The 20,000-nt window shown below is 43.8% G+C and overlaps 1 protein-coding gene across 2 annotated transcripts in view; it reads right to left on the reverse strand.

The window, feature by feature from the left end:
- LOC107374383 (calsyntenin-2) overlaps positions 1-20,000 on the reverse strand; it is a 542,719-nt gene that overhangs the window by 239,346 nt on the left and 283,373 nt on the right. For both annotated transcript variants that reach the window (XM_070543765.1, XM_070543766.1), the window contains one exon: positions 11,646-11,841. In XM_070543765.1, coding sequence (XP_070399866.1) covers positions 11,646-11,841 — 196 coding nt within the window. The remainder of the gene's footprint in view (positions 1-11,645; positions 11,842-20,000) is intronic.

Here is a 20,000-nt window from a genome sequence, read left to right on the forward strand (position 1 = left end):
TGAATACTGAATACGTACCTGTTAAATAAATACTGTAAATATGGTGTCCCTACTTCGCGGATTTTCACCTATCGCGGCCAGGTCTGGAACGCATCTACCGCGATAAACAAGGGATCACTGTAATAGTTAACCAATTTGTCATGTTTTAAATTGTTTGTAAAATAAATTCTTACTTTTATAAACCTGACTCTCTTGAGACAACACGAAGCGTGGTTGATCACTGAAAAAGCAAATAACCTAGAGCTTCTGAATTAAATCCTAGAATCTTCTGATTAATTACAATACAGATCTCACAGGCTAATATTTAATATTTATATAGAATATTACATCTTCATGGTCATAACAGATAAAATCATCAGTTTGCCTCCGCTACATCAGGTAACGAGAGGCAGGAGCAAACAGTGACTAGTCAGACACATGAAACACAGGAGCAGGGGACGGATTTGGACTTTTGCTCATAACAATTACGTTTTGCTTCACTAGTGAGTTAGCTTTATTTGGAAATGTTGTCTTGGAGTGCAGCATCCTTTGTCACTCAGTCTGGTTACCTTGGCAACGTGGTGTGTTTGATCCGCGAGCAGAGGAGTTTCTGGGGGGTTCTCGTAGTTGTAAAATAAAACGTGAACTGGGATCGGATTCGGTCGCTCCACAATGGGTCCCAAATCCCAGCACAGCAGAAGGATTTCCTTTCAGATCAGAGCGCTCACGAAGAACTCAGTTAAATCCTCCAATAACAGAACAGCCATGATTCCCGTCGGTCACGTGCGTCTTTTATTGGTTTTAGCACCAAGTGTGCCATCATTATTTATTGGGTGATATCATTTGTGGATGAGGAACACGCGTGGACGACTGAGACCTTCAGTACTGCAGTCCCCCCGTTCCACCACTAGATGCTGTTCCTACGCACAGTAGGAAATGTTCTTACATTCAGGAACATTTTCACAAACAAGCACAAATTGGTAAATACCACACAATGTGTGGATTTGTTCCTACGCACGACATAAACACAGATCTGTTCGTAAGTACGGTTGATAAATGAGGGCCCTGGTGTGTACTGGCACGCAGCAAAGGTGGTGCGTGAAGCGTTCTGCGCCGCTGATGCGTCCAGCGCGAGGCAGAGGTCAGAGCGACTGATTATATCTCAAAAATAACAAAAAACAGTTCCTAAGTGAACTTGCTCTTTAAAAACATAATGACTGTGTGGCAGTGGAGGGATTTTTCAACCTGACTCTAAAGGTTGGTTTATGCTTGACGCGTCCGCGAGGTCCGCACAGCTCCGCGCGGCAAAATTGCGTCATTTTAACAACCACGCCCCTCCACCGCGCCTCCGCACGGCCCAAACATTCTGCACCGCGCACCTAGGAAATTTTTTTAACCACGCGGACGGTCAAACACGGAAAAATATGGCGGACTGGAAAGAACTAGTATGGCAGAGGTTGGTGAATACAGACATTTGTATGATTCAGCTCTCAGAGATCACCGTGATCAACATGTTGTTAATAATTCTTGGAGAGAAATAGCTCGCACTGTCGGAAAAGACGAGGACGCTGTTAAAAATGCTGGAATGCCGTGTTGTAAACAACAGTAATTTTTACTTCTACTATGGTGTAGTGTTGGATGCATGCCGTAGAGCTCCATGCTGCCCCCTACAGTTTGGGAGAATATTGGCTCACCGCAGAGACGAGCCGCATGAACCATAAATGCTGCGAGTTGTGAAGCGCGTTCCATCCGCGAGCCGCATCACTTCTGTTTTCCTTCCCTGTAGAAGCACTAAAAGCATTTCTTCCAAACAAACAAAAATGACGTTTGCGCCGTTGCCAGATGCCATTTTTTACTACAACTAGAAATCTACCGCGTCGTGCGGTACAGTCGGGATTTCCGTCTTTTTTCTGATTGGTCATTTTGAGCTGCCTAGTCCCGCCCCTCACGTGTCTGTCTGCCTGTGAGTTACCAGACTCTCTCTCTGTGCAGAATTAAACAGAGGACGAGTCTGGCAGGCCAGGCCAGCCACTTGATGTAAATGAGTTTGTGATTCCCAGAAAGCCACCTGAACAGAAACAGCCTCGGAGATTTAAGGTGAGATCTATTCAGGCTTTATGCGTTTCTGACAAGTGGGTGGAGTTTCATCTAGCAGCTTTATGAAGCACACCAGAAGCTGTAACATGAATCTGTATGCAGGGTCTTTAACAGGAGTGCTTATATTCACCGCTGTGGGAACGAGCACCAGGACTGGAGGAATCCAGCTCTTTATTGGCTTTGCTGGATGATGCTTCCATCCACAGTTGGACATGGCATTTTGAAAGGGAAAGCTTCTCATTTGTTTGCAAAAAGAGTCACACCGAGAGACATATTTGTATAGCCGCGGCGTGGAAAGCAACCATTTGTGACCAGGGAGACAGCCTGACAACACACTCAAACACCGAAGTGAGCGGAAGACACAGAAAAGCAGGAAAGAATGAGCCTGAGCTGGCTGAGCAGGAGAAGTAGGGCAGCAGCCAGCGCTGAGACACGAAGAAGAGGACGGAGAGAATTTTAAACTCATCTGGTGTCACTCCTGATCCTCTGCCCTCTCCTCTTTAATAGCTCATTTTCTTGACTGCCGTCTTTCTCGGCCTGTGGGCTGTCATGTGTAATTTGGGCCTAGCCTTAGGCAGGGTTCCTCTTCTTCCCCGTTAGCTTCTATAGAAATCAGAAGGAGCACGCCAGCAGCACCGTGAAAGGCCTGGTTCATCCTTTGAGTCACAGGCAAAAGGACAACCCATTTAAAATGTCCCCAGTTTCACGTCCCCTCCAGCACCAACCACACTGTGCCTGCATCACTGCAGGGATCCAGACGTGTTGATATAAAAGCAATAGTTGATCAGACCTGAGCCTGGCAGCCTCTTTAGTTGTGTTTCTGTGTCAAACAGCCACTCAGCAACCAGAAAAGGCCGTTACAGGAGCACTCCGTCCAAACACCACTACTACCCCACTTGATCCTGGGCTCTCTAGTCTGAATGGGAACTGCTTTAGTGAGATTTCAGGCTCCTGTCACATCACCATGTCTCTTCATTTTAATGCTGAGCTCACACCACGATTTTGTGTAGTCTTCTTCTAAAGTCAGTAACACCATAACCTCTGCTGAGCGCAGGATAAAGGTCAAGCACAAATCTACCTACATAAAACGCGTAAACATTAATGACTAGAGGTGTAGTTAAAAAATGTTACATGTCATATTTTTAAGATTATATATGTCATATTTTTAAGATTATATGTCATATTTTTAAGATTATATGTCATATTTTTAGACAGAATTTCCACGTTCATAAAACGTTGTGAATTTCATGTTTGCTCAAATATACATAGTACCTTTGTAATAGTCCAGCATGGTATTCTGCCATGTCCTGATCCTCACCCGCTAACTAACGTATGACGGATTGAACGCCATCTCACTGTCTTTCTAGAGTAAAAACTCCTTCATTACAGGGATGATGGAGATTAAATTGTTATTATATTCTGGTCTTCAAGCTAGTATCATGGAGACACACTTCTCTTGTGTGACCAGAGAGACTCAACAAGCTTCAGAGAACGTTCTAAGACTGGAAGGTCTGAGACGAGAGAAAAGTAAAAGTTGTGTTGAGGTTCTTCTATCTGAGTGGAGAAACATCTGAGAGTGTGAAGAATAAAGTGATGCCAGGTGGTAATGTAGATAATAAGCATGCTTTAATCACACACACACATACACACACACACACACACACACACACACGCACACGCACACTGATCAGCTGTAGAGATCAGCCCCAATAGAAATTGTTTGATTGTGTTATGAATGTGGGAATTAAATCCAAAATATAATGAAAATAATGTTTTTAGCTACACTTTATTTTCTTCATCTACACAACTGAAGCAGCTTCTAGTTTTATGTCTTTCTTTTTTAATTAATTATGTTCTGATAAGTATTTGTGTCACCATTGGCTTTCCATAAAGGTTTTTGTGGCCATAACGTGTGTTTAGAACTTATACTATTTGATCCCTTTGCCTTGCCATAAAGTTCTTTCCTAACGTGTTGCCTACTTCCCCATACTTCCATACAATATGCCAGATACGGAAGAATTATCGAGTTTATGTTCAACAATTCCTTTGTCTTATTTAGTACTGAAATAGCTCGAGATATTTTAATTTTAATAGCATTTATTTGAGACTTCCACGATAAGTGTTCGTCAATAATAACAACTAAAAACTTAACTTCTTTAACTCTTTCTATCTCAATTCCTTCAACATTTAATGATACATCAGCACTTTTTTACTGCTACAAAAATCTATAAACTTAGTTTTATAGATGTTTAAAGAAAGCTTATCGATATCAAACCATATTTTAAGTTTTGTTAATTCACTTTCAACTACATTAAAAACATCTTTTATATTTTCTCCTGAATAAAATAAGGTAGTGTCATCTGTAAATAGTATGCACTTGAATAATTTAGAAACCAAAGCAATATCATTAACGTACGAAAGAAAGAGTAATGGTCCAATGACCAATCCTTGTGGCACTACCATGGATGTAATTTTGGGGGGGACAGGGGGGACATGTCCCCCCCACTTTTTCCAAAGTCAAGTTTTGACCCCTGCACTTTTTACCATCTAAAAACAATATTACGCTATATTAAATGGACACTGGTTGAGCTCTAGGACCAAGCGGAAAACAACCGTTTGTGTTGAAGCCTGTTTCCCATTAGAGCATACTGTAAAGATACCCCCCCCCCCCCCCCCCCCCGTGTCCCCCCCACTTCTAAAGTGAAAATTACGTCCTCGGGCACTACACAACTAATATTATGTATAGAGGATTTTATATCATTAATTTCTACAAACTGTTGTCGGTTCGTCAAATAACTTTGGACCCTCGCATGTGCTACTCCTCCAATCCCGTATTTGTGTAATTTATCTAATAATATTACATGATCCAGCGTATCAAACACTTTTTGTAAATCTACAAAAACACTCACCAAATATTGTTTATTATCTATTGCTATTTAAAACTCTTCTACTAAGTCAATTATTGCAGTTGCAGTTGAATGATTAGAACGAAACCCATATTGACTATTATGTAAAGCACTATGCCTATTAATAAACTTTTCCAATCGAACAACAAATAATTTTACCAGAGTTTTTGAAAACTGCTGAAGCAGTGACATTGGCCTATAATTAGAGTATTCATGCTTATTTCCACCCTTATAGAGTGGTATCACTAGCAGTTTTCATATGTGCTGGAAATATTCCTTTAACAAATGATAGATTGCATATGTATGTAAATGGTTTAATTACTAGGTCTATGATGTTTTTCACAAGAGACGTATTCATATCGACATAATCATTTAAAGTCTTGTTCGGACACTGTTGCACTATTTGTAATATTTCTTTCTCATTTACTTTATCAAGAAAAATACTATCCACAGTATCTTTTATTGTTTTTCCAGTATTATTATCATTTTTAACTTTAGGAATTTGTTTAGCTAAATTTGAGCCGGTGTTCGCAAAAAATGTATTAAAAGTCATTTACGATTTCTTTTTTATCATAAATATCCATCTTGTTTTTATAAAGTAATTTGGTATTTGTGGTCGTACTTTATCTTTTTTTAGAAGTTTACTAATTACAGCCCATGTGTTATATTCATGTTATCCTTGTTTTTATCTAACAATTGACTGTAATACTCCCTTTTCTGATGTTTTATAATCCATAATAGTTTGTTTTTATATTTCACTTCTGATTCTTTTGTTCTAAACTTCAAAAACTTTATATATAAATAATTTTTTTGCTTGCAGGCATTTTTTATACCATTTGTCATCCACGGTTTGTTAATTTTCTTGGCATTACCTCCTATTTTGATCATTTTACAGCTCTTATTGTACAAAGTCAACAGTATGTTCATGAAAGTATTATAGGCAGTATTCACGTCATCTTTGTACACATCATCCCATTTCTGCTTCTGTAGGTCTTCTTTAAAGGCATTCAGTGCTGTGACTGATCTGTTTCTTACACATACTTATGTTGAGTCTTGGACAGGTTTACTATATTCACGCTCAAGGATAGAAAATATGGGAAGATGGTCACTCACATCCGTCAGTAAAATTCCACCTGATAACAACGTATCTTCTGTTTTCATGTTAGTAAAAATATTATCAGTAATAGTCGCACTACATGTTGTAATCCTAGTTGGTTTAGGGAACAACCCTGTGCTATACGTAGAATTCATAAACTCCTCTGATATGCTTTGCCCTCCCTCTAGATCTACATCACAATCACCACAAATAAACGGTTTTACTTTGAGACTTATCAAACACCTCGATTATTCTATCTACACACGACCCAGGTTCCCTACAAACACATGTGATGATAATATTTTTACCCTTTTCATTGATTATCTCTACTGTAACCATTTCCATTATATTACTAATAACAGTTGTCATGTGCCCCACAAGTTTACATTTGAATTTAACATGTACATATAAAGCAACCCCTCCTCCCCTTTCATCCATTCAGTGTCACAGAACCCGGTGAGCCATGATCAGTGTTGGGAACGTTACTTTTAAAAAGTAATTAGTTATAGTTACTGATTACTTTGTCAAAAAAGTAACTCAGTTACTAACTGAGTTACAAGATCATAAAAGTAACTAATTACCAACAAAAATAACTACTTAGTTACTTTTTTCATTAAAGAATGCAAGAATGACTACAATAGTAAAATATAAATGACTAATGACTGGAACATAATAAAATGTATGTCCAAATGTTTTTTTATAAACCTGAATAATTTAAATAAATAAGTACTTAACAGGAGGAACTACTAATAGGAACATTACACTAATCTAGACCATTAAAAGGTCACTGTGTGATATTTAACAAAAACCCAATCAGCTAACATTTAAAATTGCAAATAGAAACACCTGTAAATGTTCCTGAGACTTTAAATGGTCTCTCAGTCTAGTTAAAGTACAGAAATAAATGTAATTTTGCACAGTATTCTAATTTTTCCAGCTTCACATAATTGTGTGTTTTTAGCAGCATTTCTGTTGCGGGTAATCTAGTAACGGTTAAATAAATAAATAAATAAATAAATAAATAAATATCCTTTAAAATGACACTAGAAGAGGCACAAATCTGATGGAGGACTTAAATGTACTAACGTGGGTCAGACCCAACCACAGAAGAGCTGAAGCTGGGTGGTAAACACACACAGGTAGTTCTGATAACACCTGAGCTCCATGACGTGTGAGACTGATGCATCAGTGTTACAGCGGGACTAAAGACATGATCAGGAACAGGTTACAGCTGGATGATCTAGGAAGGTAGAAGATCAGGACGTCTGAGCGGTGAACAGGTGAGCGGACCTTCGGGACGTCCCGCTGTCACGCTAAGAAGGGCACGGCTGCAGATCCACACCTGCAGCCGTGGACTATTCATCACGTCTTCCTCGTTCTTCACGGCCGTGATGCTCTTGGATGAAAACATCTGCCTCTTTAGCTCCTGATCAGCTGATGACAGCTTCAACACACCGCGCTGCTTAACGGACGCATTTCCTTATCAGTAACAGAAACGACGTTTTGATAAAAGAAGACGTAATTAATTAGTTTGCTCGTTACTGAAATAAATGTTTTTTATTAACGCGGTTATTTTAAACAGCGGGTCTCCGCCCACCCGGCCAATCATCATCGTGTTTGTAAGTGCGTTACCGACACCTCTCTCTCCCTGGCTGCAGCTGAAGTGTGGCGGTCAGAAAGCCTCACACTGCTGCTCAACGTTCGACAAGCACATAGTAACGCACAACCTTCCGTCCCCAGTAACGGTAACGGCGTTGCAACGGCGGGAAAAGTAATTAATTAGATTATTCCGTTACCTATAAAAGAACGCCGTTAGAAACGCTGTTATACTTAAACGGCGTTACTCCCAACACTGGCCATGACAGAACCAACACCTGATGATCTGCAGAACTCAAACAGGTAAACACTTTTATATGAATGATTGATAACTGTCCCCATGCAGCGTCGTTAAAGCAACACTCAAGTTTGTCGTTACTGTCCCTGGTGCTGGGAAAACTAACGGACGCGTGTGCCTTCTGGTGTTACAACCCAGGTGTCCAGGGGGGCCTGGGGTAAGATGGAGGACGCGTGACACAAATGATAATTAACAAAGGTTTTATTTTCTCTTATCTTTTTTTGTTTGTTTCTTATTCTAGAGGCAAAAGCAAATGATAGAACAGAAAGGGTCTTTGCCCCAATGATACCCAGAATTAACACAAAAGCTCTGGTTCTCAAAAGTTAACACAGAAAACTCGTTGCTCTTCTCATCTAATCAAAACAGTCTGAAGTCCTAAGTGGGAGACAACCGACCAGAGGAAAGGCAGCTCTGCACGACTGCCCCCCTTGGCGAGGCTCCTCTGATCCACACGAAGACGACGCGCCTGCCAGGGTCCCATGAGCCAGAGGAGACCACAGCCTAGAATCAAAAGTGCTTTCCTGTTTCTTGGTGGCAAAACTCGATGAAAAGAATGACTCTGGCTCAACTTTGAGACTGATGTTAAATTTAGAAGTTATTTAATTTGCCAAGCTAAATTATGTATCACCCTTCCATTAACTCACTTGAATGATTTTTACTGATTCTGGTTCATTTAAATTCTCCTTTGTTGTTTCCTCCTGCATCAAACCCTCACTTAGATCTTACTGGGTCCTCCTGTTCAAAAGCACAAGTTGAATGGTTTCCATAGCAGCAGCACTTACACTTTTGATGTTCCTGCTCATTTTAGCAACTGATGTATTCTTTACTTTACCAAAGATATGAAGGTAACCTTTAAAGTGGCACTTTGTTGCCTTCAGACATATTTACTATGTTTCTCAGCTTTACTGGTTTAACATCAGGTTTCTTTACTACGGCTTTAGTTGCATCCATTGTGGAGAAACGCAGTTGTAGCATCTTCCTTTTATCGCCTAAGGCGCTGGGCTAAAGTTAAACCACTCTGAGAAACGATGAGGTCACAACCTGGACCGCTGTGACTCTGTCCTAGTGAGTCACAGTGCCTTAGCTCTCCTTCAGGAGGCTGCAGGGAGATTTTTGGACTGCAGGTGAAAGTCCAATAAATAGGGATGTATTGGATGTCGGCCCAAAAGCACTGTATCGGATTATATCGGACTGCATCAAAATCTCCGATGTTAGCAACACGCTTTAAAGACCTGCGGATACCCGACATGGGCAATAAACAAAGGAAAACAACAACAGAAAGAAAAGAACAACCTAAGCAAAGAACCAGAAACCCAGAAAGACAAGAACCAAAACCAGTGATAACCCTACCATACATCAGAGGCATAACAGAAAAAATAAGAGCAACAATGAAAAAACACAACATAAACACACCAACAAAGCCATACACAACAGTTAGAAACAGACTAGTGCACCCAAAAGACCAGATATCAGCTGGACTTAAATGTGGAGTCGTTTACGAAATCCCATGCAAACTCTGCAATAAAACATACGTAGGAGAAACCGGACGCCAACTCAACACACGAACAATAGAACATAGAAAGGAGTGCGAGAAAGAAACAAGTCGAAAACACACAAGAGCAGCTAAAGAAGAAGCAGGAAGCACAATAAAGAAGTCAGCCGTAACAGATCACTGCACAAGAGAAAACCATAAAATGGACTGGGACAACACAAGGATCATAAACACCGAACAACAGAAATACAAAAAATGGATCAAGGAAGCTATCGAGATAAGGAGACATGGATGTGGGACCATGAACAGGGACGACGGAGTTTACACGCTGGACCGCGCATGGGACTGCATCGTCAGAGAGGGGAGAGCGGGCAGCAGAGGGCGACAACGTCCTCTGCTGCCCGCGGATAAACGGAGAAGGAAGTGACGCCACCATCAGCGTCAGCCTGAGGAAGTTTGCAGCCGCAAACGAAACGTAGCAGGTAAACAAAACTGCTTCTGTGTTTTAAAAAGAACAACAGCATGGAATTAGAAACACGACACAGTAAGAACACACCTAAGATTAGCAGTACGTTCCACTTTAAATCCCATTCCAGCAATTCTATCCAGCAGCGCCCAGATCCAGCATGCAAAGTCCATGTGATCAGAACAGTGTGTGCTAGCAAAGTAGCAAGGAACAATGTCGGCCATGTGACTGTATTTTTCATTAAAGTCAGAAAAAGACAGTTTGGCTCGGTGCAACACTTGTCATGCACAAGTTCCCGTGGTGGAACAGAACCGGGGAAGACTAACACAACCTCATCGTGCCCTTGAAGCAGGATCATCAGAAAACGCTGCATGAGGAGGTTTTCAGTGTGTGAAATTGAAACTTTAGACAGTCAGCTTGTAGCGGTTGGTCAGTGAACAATGTTGTGTTTTTTCCTCATGTCCCTAACCTCAGCTGTTCACATTTATGTAACCAAAGGTGAATAAAAAATCGGACTGTTTTTATAATTACTGTTGCTGGTTTTGTTTTCTGTTTGAGTAAAATCACTTGATCGAGTCTTTCATACATCCCACACTATGGAATACATAAAAGTATGTATGATTGGTGCTGATATCGTATCGGACCGATATCGGTATCGGTCAACACTGAAGGCTGCAATATTGGTATCGTATCGGAGGTGAAAAAAGTTGTATCGGGACTAGGGTTGGGCATCGTTTGATTTTAAACGATTCCAATTCCTCGTTTACACGAGCCAGCTAACCACAGGTCCTACTGGATGAAATAATCTTAACTTCAACATGAATTTTAACTCTATGAACAACAACATCACCTTCATTTAGACACAAACATGTTTTGGAGGAAAAACGAAAAAGACTTGCAGCACAACCAGTGTGTTTGTTTCTGACCACAACCAAAGTGTGGAAGCAGCCTCTGGGATGAGAGGCTAAATGTCTCCAACATATCCAGAAACGTCCGGCTGTTTCCAGCTAAAACTCTCAGGATGATCATGTCCAGGATGACTGAGAACTACACCTCCATGCTGCAGCAGCTTCAGTCACAACAGGAAGTGGAACTTAAACGTAGCTGCTGTCAGTAACAAGCTAACAGATTTAAACATTAAAACTCAACAGAAATAGTTCAGAAAGGAAATTAAAATGTTATTTATTATTATTATTATTATTATTATTTATTATGGCAGAAGCCGGTGTGGTCCACCACAGAGAAGCTGCTCTAGCATGATGACTTTAATTATTCTACAGGTTATTGTTCAGCCTTCTGACGCTCACACACACACACACACGCACGCACGCACGCACGCACACACACACACACGCACACGCGCACACGCACACACACACGCACGCACGCGCACACACACGCACGCGCACGCACACACACACGCGCACACGCACACACACACGCACGCACGCACGCACGCACACACACGCACATGCACGCACGCACGCACACACACAAACACACGCGCGCACGCGCACACGCACGCACGCACACGCGCACGCACGCACGCACGCACGCACGCACGCACGCACACACACACACACACGCACGCACGCACGCATGCACACACACACACACACACACACACACTGGTGTGTGTAAATCAGGAAGCAGCCTGTGCGCCTGCAGACCAACATCGTTCCTAACTGAAATGCTGTGCATCATTTCTGACTTACTTGTGGGACTTCTTGCCCTCCGCACCCCCGGGGCCTGAACCACAGTCGTGAGCTTGGATGATGAAGGTGTATTCCTTCTGTAGCTCGCAGTCCACCAGGCCGCGTGCCCTCAGCTGACCCTCGCCAGACGTCCCGTTCAGCACCACCGCCTCAAACGGAGCCTCCAGCCCGTGGATGTTGAACGCACAGATCTCCCCTGGAGAGCAAGAGGAGGAGGAGGAGAGGAGCTGTTTAACACAGTCTGTCTGCATGAGTCCAGCGTTTCACGCTGATTCCCCGTTCATGCAATCTCAATCCATCGGGGCCTTGAGAAGAAGAACATGTCTGCAGCACAGCAACAGAAACATTTATTATTGTTATTTAATTCCTGCATTTGAGGTAAAACTATATCCTGATCCAACCTCATCCATCGATGCGTTGGATCAGGAGCAGCTCAGGAGGTAGAGCGGGTTGTCCAGTAATTAGAAGGTGGCAGGTGTGATTCCAGCTCCCACCACAGATACCGCTGTTGTGTCCTTGGGCAAGACACTCGACCCACCTGCTGATGGTGTTTGGAGGGACCGGTGGCACCAATGCTTGGAAGGCCTTGCCTCGGTCAGTGCGCCCCAGGGCAGCCGTGGTTACGTCGTAGCTCATCATCATCAGCGTGTGAAGGTGTGTGTGAATGGATGAATGGTACACTGTAGTGTAAAGCACTTTGGAGTCCTCTGACGCTGAAAGGCGCTGTACAAGTGCGGGTCATTTATCGGTGTGACACTGGGTTCCTGATCTGTTTTCTGTGATGGCTGCTCAGGAAAAATACGGCTGCAGCCGTGGAGACGTTCTCCTGTCCTCAGTGACGCAACAGACTGCATAAGAAATGATAAATGAGTACTTCCTGTTTATGACCCACTCAGACCTCCTCCTGGTCTGGCAGCAGCCATAACAGCAGGAGCGGTGGGCACACGTCCTACAGGAGGGCTGATTAAACAGGTGCTGGTCCAGCTCAGCCCCGCTGACTCTGAGGATGCTCGGTGAACAGATCCTTCCCCTCAGATGAAGTTGATCTGAACTGAACTACACGATCTTTTACTCTGCTAGGTGTGATTGCTGACCTCTGTGTGAAAATCACTTAAATAAACACGACTAAATCGGCATGTGTTTTACTGCAGACTGACTCCTTTGTTTGATGACTCTGATGTTAACTGCAGCACTAAAACTATAAAACTCTACAACAACCTAAAATAACGCAGACGTATGTTTTCCACAACAGAACGGCAGTAAAAGTACCAGTCATAGTTTTTAGATCTGTTTATGTTTGTTTTAATTCATTTTCCACTAAAATCAGCATCTCATAGAAAAACTATCCATACTTCTTTGCTATTTTTTCATAATTCAGAAACAAACGAAATATGTTTTAAACACGACAGCAAATCTCTTCTAGATTTTAGGTGAGAGAATAAACATCAGATTATAATCTCTAAATATTCCGATATAATCTAATAAAAGTTTCTTAGAGTTACTTTTACCTCAAATTTCTGAGAATAAGTGATGAAAGCTTCCATTTACTCTCATTATTTCTTCACTGTGCTTTAAGGGGCTCAGCGTGTAGAAAGCACCGTGTCTGTGTTCAACACGTTCTCACTCCCAGCGCGTCAAAAACAAACGCTTGGTCAGCCACCCTCCACGTCAGACCCCTGACGCCAAAAGTGCCCTTTATCGTCACTTATGTGCGAAAAGGGGTTTTTCCCTCATTTGACTGCAGATCCCAACGCAGCGTTACACTGGCGCGATGGGATGTCCGCAGCCAGGGCACCAAACAAGCTCATTGTACCTCACCTTATCCTCTTATGTAACCTTCCCCTCACCCCTATCCTAACCTTAACCATCTTGCTAGCGAACACGTTGGTGATGTGTCGATCGCTCTAAAAGCCGGCTCTATGAAGTGAACGGCGGGAGCCGCCTCGTGATTGGTCGAGTTTGGACCGAGCCAACGCGAGGGGGAGGTTTCAACTACCACGGTGGAGGTTACAAGTAGAGGGTATGTGTAACCTCCCCCTCGCCAGATGGTATGTTCTAACGTTGCCCTTGGACGGCAAATACGGAAATTCACAGTCAGACTCTGAGTGTCAGAGTCAGAATGCACGGGAAACAAACGCTTGATCACAGTGAGAGTAACATTTTAGGTTAGGATGAGGGAGAGGGGAAGGTTATAAATAATGAAACGTTAAGGTTTAGGTGCGGTTAAATGAGCTGGTTCGGTGCCGCATCAGCGGGTATCTCATCACGTCAGTTTTACGCTGCATTGGGATCTGCAGTTACAAAAGGGAAAACCCCTTTTCCCCCACATAAATAACGAAAAAGGGCACTTTTGGCGTCAGGGGTCTGACGTGGAGGGTGGCTGACCAAGCGCTTGTTTCCGACGCTTAGGGTGTGAGAATGTGTTGCTGTGTTAGAGCCTCCATTGCGTTTATCATGGACCTGTCTAATTACTGGAAAACCTGCTTTTGACCTCTTATATCAGACTCCGCACCGAGGCATGAAGAATGACTCAGAAACAACAAAGACTCTGTCGAGTATCTCTGAACATGTTTAATTCACGAGTTTACAGCATTTTCTCCTCCGTGCTCGCTCACGCGTGTTTTGGTGGTTCGGGCGCGCTCCACACACACAAACACACACACAATATAAGAAAGGTAAAGGCTGCGCATTGAACACAAGCACAGCTTCCTGATGCTTATCCACTCTCCTAGAAGCCGTTAGGAAACTTCCGGTTCCTTCCTGCCAGCAGCAGAAACAGTGAGCAGGGTGGTTCACCCATGGCTCAGGCTTGGTGCTACCGCGTCTGGTCTTTAGTGGAACGCTGAAAGTGCGTTTCCCAGACTTGGAAGCACAAAGTTCAAAGCTGCAGAAATCTAGGACTCTGTGCTCTGGTGGTGCACCGGGGAGTTGGTGTGAAAGTGAACAGTGCTGTGGTACCAGAGTGGTCCAGATGTCAGAAGTTCCTACTAATCACACCATGTCTGTGGACTCACAGGAGCTTCCATCCATGGAATAATGACATGTGTAAGGTAGGATCTGCTGATTCCTGGACACCACTGGCCACTGAGTAGAGAAAACACATCCCCTTCAGATCGGTCCTCAGCCAATGCTGAATCAAGCTTTACCAGAACACAGTACTGGTCTGCTGCTCCCGTTACTGGGGTGGTTTCTACCCCAAAAGTTTGATCTAGAGAGGCTCCAATTTTAGTAAACAATATGGAATTTTTTAAACAACAAAAACAAATAAACATAAAACTAGACTTGACCTGTCCAGGCCTAAGAAGAAGAAGAAGAAGAAGAAGAAGAAAGTATCATTTCTATAGCGCCTCTCATGATAAAAGTCATGAGGCGCTTCACAAAAACAAAAAATGTAAAAATATAAAAAATAATTTAGAAAATTATTAAAAATATATTTAAAATGAGCAAAAATAGACAATTGTAATTTTAAATGTAAAGAAAGAGAGAGAGTGAACAGATAAGAGGGAATTCAGTGGATCCTGAGGAAGGTGGGATAGGTAGAAAGAGCAGAACAAGGAGAGGATGATGAAGGAAAGCTTGAACAGGTGAGCTTCAGCTGCTTTTTAAAGGAGAGAGGTCCAGAGTCTGGGGGCCACAGCAGCAGATGATCTGTCACCTTCGACCTTTAGCCTGGTGCTGCACAACCAGTAGGCTTTGATCACTGGACCTCAGGGACCTGCTGGGGCCTAAAGCAAGGGATTGGTCCAGATGGCTGTGGAGAGGAAAGTCTGGATATCTCTGCTTCAGCTGCTGCCCTCATGAGTAGGTAGGTAGGTAGATAGATAGATAGATAGATAGATAGATAGATAGATAGATAGATAGATAGATAGATAGATAGATAGATAGATAGATAGATAGATAGATAGATAGATAGATAGATAGATAGATAGATAGATAGATAGATAGATAGATAGATAGATAGATAGATAGATAGATAGATAGATAGATAGATAGATAGATAGATAGATAGATAGATAGATAGATAGATAGATAGATAGATAGATAGATAGATAGATAGATAGATAGATAGATAGATAGATAGATAGATAGATAGATAGATAGATAGATAGATAGATAGATAGATAGATAGATAGATAGATAGATAGATAGATAGATAGATAGATAGATAGATAGATAGATAGATAGATAGATAGATAGATAGATAGATAGATAGATAGATAGATAGATAGATAGATAGATAGATAGATAGATAGATAGATAGATAGATAGATAGATAGATAGATAGATAGATAGATAGATAGATAGATAGATAGATAGATAGATAGATAGATAGATAGATAGATAGATAGATAGATAGATAGATAGATAGATAGATAGATAGATAGATAGAGATATGCAGGATGTATGCCGGCAGGGACAAAATGAAAGTCTCCGTTCACTCAGAATTTTCTCTCTTTGAACATTTGAACAAAGGTTTCGTTACGTAACCCCCCCCCCCCCCCCCTGTCTCTTACAAAAAGCAGTGTGTGACACAGCAGCGTGCTCTTATAGGAGTCCATAAAAGTCTCTGATAACATGAGAAAAGCTACTTTTTAAAAATGCTCAGAATAAAAAAGGACAGAACGAGTCTGGAATGGGCGTACCATTCCTCTCTGCCTGCAGGACTACCGCTGAAGGACTTTCAGCCATCTGCTAAAACACGGCTCTGGCAAACGCAACATCTCCTTGCACCAAACTTAAAGTGCTGCACCTTACTCGCTCTCTTTTGAACAGAGCTGCTTGCAGGCGTGTCCTGACTGTAGCAGTGAGCGTCTTTTAGCTGCACCAGAGCACGACTGCTCTACCGACCCCATCACGTTTTGCTGGTGTGCATTTGTGATACAACTCAGTTATTCTTTAATTCATCTTGAAAGAAAAACAACTGAGTGGTGCAATTTAATCACAAACTACAAAACTGCTCTATTCAGTAAAACCATTCAGACTGCAGCAGATTCAAAGTCAACACGGTTACTTCCAGAGAGAGGAACCCTTTCCTCTTTTATTGTCTTTTGAGCTACATGTGAAACTAGACTCTGGTGCAAAAGTCTATTTTTGTTTGTAATTCAGGTCAGACTGAGAGACCATCTAAAGGCTCAGGAGCCTGCCACTGTTCCTGATTCATTAGCTGATCAGAGTGACACTTTGAGTCTAGAACATTGAATATTTTCACAATATTCTAAGTGTCTGAGATGCTGGATGCGGGGTTTTCATCAGCTGTAAGCCACAATCATCACAGCTGTAACAAATAAAGGCTGACACGTCTGGGTTTGCATGTAATGAGTCTTCCTCTTAGACAAGTTTCATCTTTCAGGTTGAATCAGTGACATTAGTGAACTTTTGCACCAGATTCTAGTTTTGCCAGTTTCGCCTGTATTGGACTAAACGTTCCCTCGAGCTGTCCGAGGAGAACGAGACTATCAGACAGCTTGGGTTATTAGTGTTCCCACATCAGTGATAAGTACAGTGCAGATGTAGCCAAATACTAGAACACAGGGTCTGAAATTACATTTTTTACTCACCGGCCAAGTTGGCTGGTAGATAATGAAAATCTACCGGCCAAGCATATTTTTTACCGGCCAAAATTCTAAATGATTTAGATCCACCTAAAGCATGTTATTCTATATTATGTTGATTCCAAACAGAGTGACAAAATAATTAAAACTGCGATTAATAAGAAAAACAACTCTTTTGTCATTTTTACTATTTATTTATTTATTTTTAGAGATGTTTTTATGAACTCTTTCATTGAAATCTAGTCAGACTTGTTTTCTCTGTCCATGAAGTCTGGCCTCCTGCTTCTGACTCATTTGGGTCCTAGTCCTTGATCTCTGGAGAACACAGCTGCACCATGAGAACATCTGAAAGTGTGTCAGGGCTAGGGTTGTCACGGTAACCGGTGTAGCGGTAAACCCCGGTAAAAAAGTTGACAATAATAATAACCGTCTCGGTGGGTTACCGTGGCTGCGGTGTAGGCGCGGTGACCCTTACCAGCCACCGTATCATCTGCTGAAGTTGCCGGCGGCACATGCGCACTTTGTTGTTTACGACCAAAACTTTCTTTAAGCTAAAGCTGAAATAATGTCCAGAGGAGGAGACCACAGCGCTCAGGACATTTATTATCCCTCAAAGAAGACAGAGTGGGAAGTACGGTCATGTTTTGGATATTTGAAGAATGCCGAGGGACAGTTGTCTGTGAAAGGCAGAAACGCTACGTGGCCATCATAATGCAGCCATTGTCTCACGACTCCGCCATCTCCGGTTCGCCACTTTTCACAAAATCTTCTGGTTGCCACTGGTCCTGGTGGTTTTTCTTCCAGTTCGACGAGTTTTCCTTTGGAAGGCTGTCTGACTCCAGTTAAAAACCGCCACATTTCACCGCTAGTTTTAGCACGAAGCTAACTGCTAACTTGATAAACTGATTGAACGGGATAGGTGGAAATGACGTTGGATGCGGCGCTCACGTTTCGCGTACGTTTGTGTACGTTGGATGCGGCGGGAGGAGTATCAGAAATCCATGGAAGATGACTGATAAACATAACTAATTTGGTGCAAACATTTACTCGCTAGGTGGCAGGTAGAGCTCAAAAATTTACTCGCCAAATGGAGCAATTTACTCGCATTTGGCGAGTGGCGAGTGTTAATTTCGGACCCTGCATACAACACACATGTTGGTTTTCTCAGAGTATCTAAATGTTGTAGGAATCAATAATTGTTTTAAAAAGAGGAAAGTCAAAGTAAATGAATGGAAACTGAAACGCAGTCCACCGATGCTGCAGTCCACCGATGCTGCTGTCCACCGATGCTGCTGTCCACCAATGCTGCAGTCCACCGATGCTGCTGTCCACCGCTGCTGCTGTCCACCGCTGCTGCTGTCCACCAATGCTGCTGTCCACCGCTGCTGCTGTCCACCGATGCTGCTGTCCACCGATGCTGCTGTCCACAGCTGCTGTCCACCGATGCTGCTGTCCACCGATGCTGCTGTCCACCGATGCTGCTGTCCACCGCTGCTGCTGTCCACCGCTGCTGCTGTCCACCGATGCTGCTGTCCACCGATGCTGCTGTCCACCGACGCTGCTGTCCACCGACGCTGCTGTCCACCGACGCTGCTGTCCACCGCTGCTGTCCACCGCTGCTGCTGTTCACCGATGCTGCTGTCCACCGATGCTGCTGTCCATCGATGCTGCTGTCCACCGATGCTGTCCACCGTTGCTGTCCACCGCTGATGCTGTCCACCGCTGCTGCTGTCCACCAATGCTGCTGTCCACCGCTGCTGCTGTCCACCAATGCTGCTGTCCACCGATGCTGCTGTCCACCGCTGCTGTCCACCGATGCTGCTGTCCACCGATGCTGCTGTCCACCGCTGCTGCTGTCCACCGCTGCTGCTGTCCACCGCTGCTGCTGTCCACCGATGCTGCTGTCCACTGACGCTGCTGTCCACCGACGCTGCTGTTCACCGATGCTGCTGTCCACCGATGCTGCTGTCCATCGATGCTGCTGTCCACCGATGCTGTCCACCGTTGCTGTCCACCGCTGCTGCTGTCCACCGACGCTGCTGTCCACCGATGCTGCTGTCCACCGATGCTGCTGTCCACCGACGCTGCTGTCCACCGACGCTGCTGTCCACCGACGCTGCTGTCCACCGCTGCTGTCCACCGCTGCTGCTGTTCACCGATGCTGCTGTCCACCGATGCTGCTGTCCATCGATGCTGCTGTCCACCGATGCTGTCCACCGTTGCTGTCCACCGCTGATGCTGTCCACCGCTGCTGCTGTCCACCAATGCTGCTGTCCACCGCTGCTGCTGTCCACCAATGCTGCTGTCCACCGATGCTGCTGTCCACCGCTGCTGTCCACCGCTGCTGCTGTCCACCAATGCTGCTGTCCACCGATGCTGCTGTCCACCGCTGCTGTCCACCGATGCTGCTGTCCACCGATGCTGCTGTCCACCGCTGCTGCTGTCCACCGCTGCTGCTGTCCACCGCTGCTGCTGTCCACCGATGCTGCTGTCCACTGACGCTGCTGTCCACCGACGCTGCTGTTCACCGATGCTGCTGTCCACCGATGCTGCTGTCCATCGATGCTGCTGTCCACCGATGCTGTCCACCGTTGCTGTCCACCGCTGCTGCTGTCCACCGACGCTGCTGTCCACCGATGCTGCTGTCCACCGATGCTGCTGTCCACCGATGCTGCTGTCCACCGATGCTGCTGCCTTTTGGAGGGCCGTAAGTTCAATGACGTGTTCGATGTGTGTGAGTTTAAACCAGCAGTGGGTGAAACCATGTTTTTATTTGTTTTACAGTTTACTCAAAAGTACTATG

Source organism: Nothobranchius furzeri, chromosome 13 (genome assembly GCF_043380555.1).
Source record: "Nothobranchius furzeri strain GRZ-AD chromosome 13, NfurGRZ-RIMD1, whole genome shotgun sequence".
NCBI lineage: Eukaryota > Metazoa > Chordata > Actinopteri > Cyprinodontiformes > Nothobranchiidae > Nothobranchius > Nothobranchius furzeri.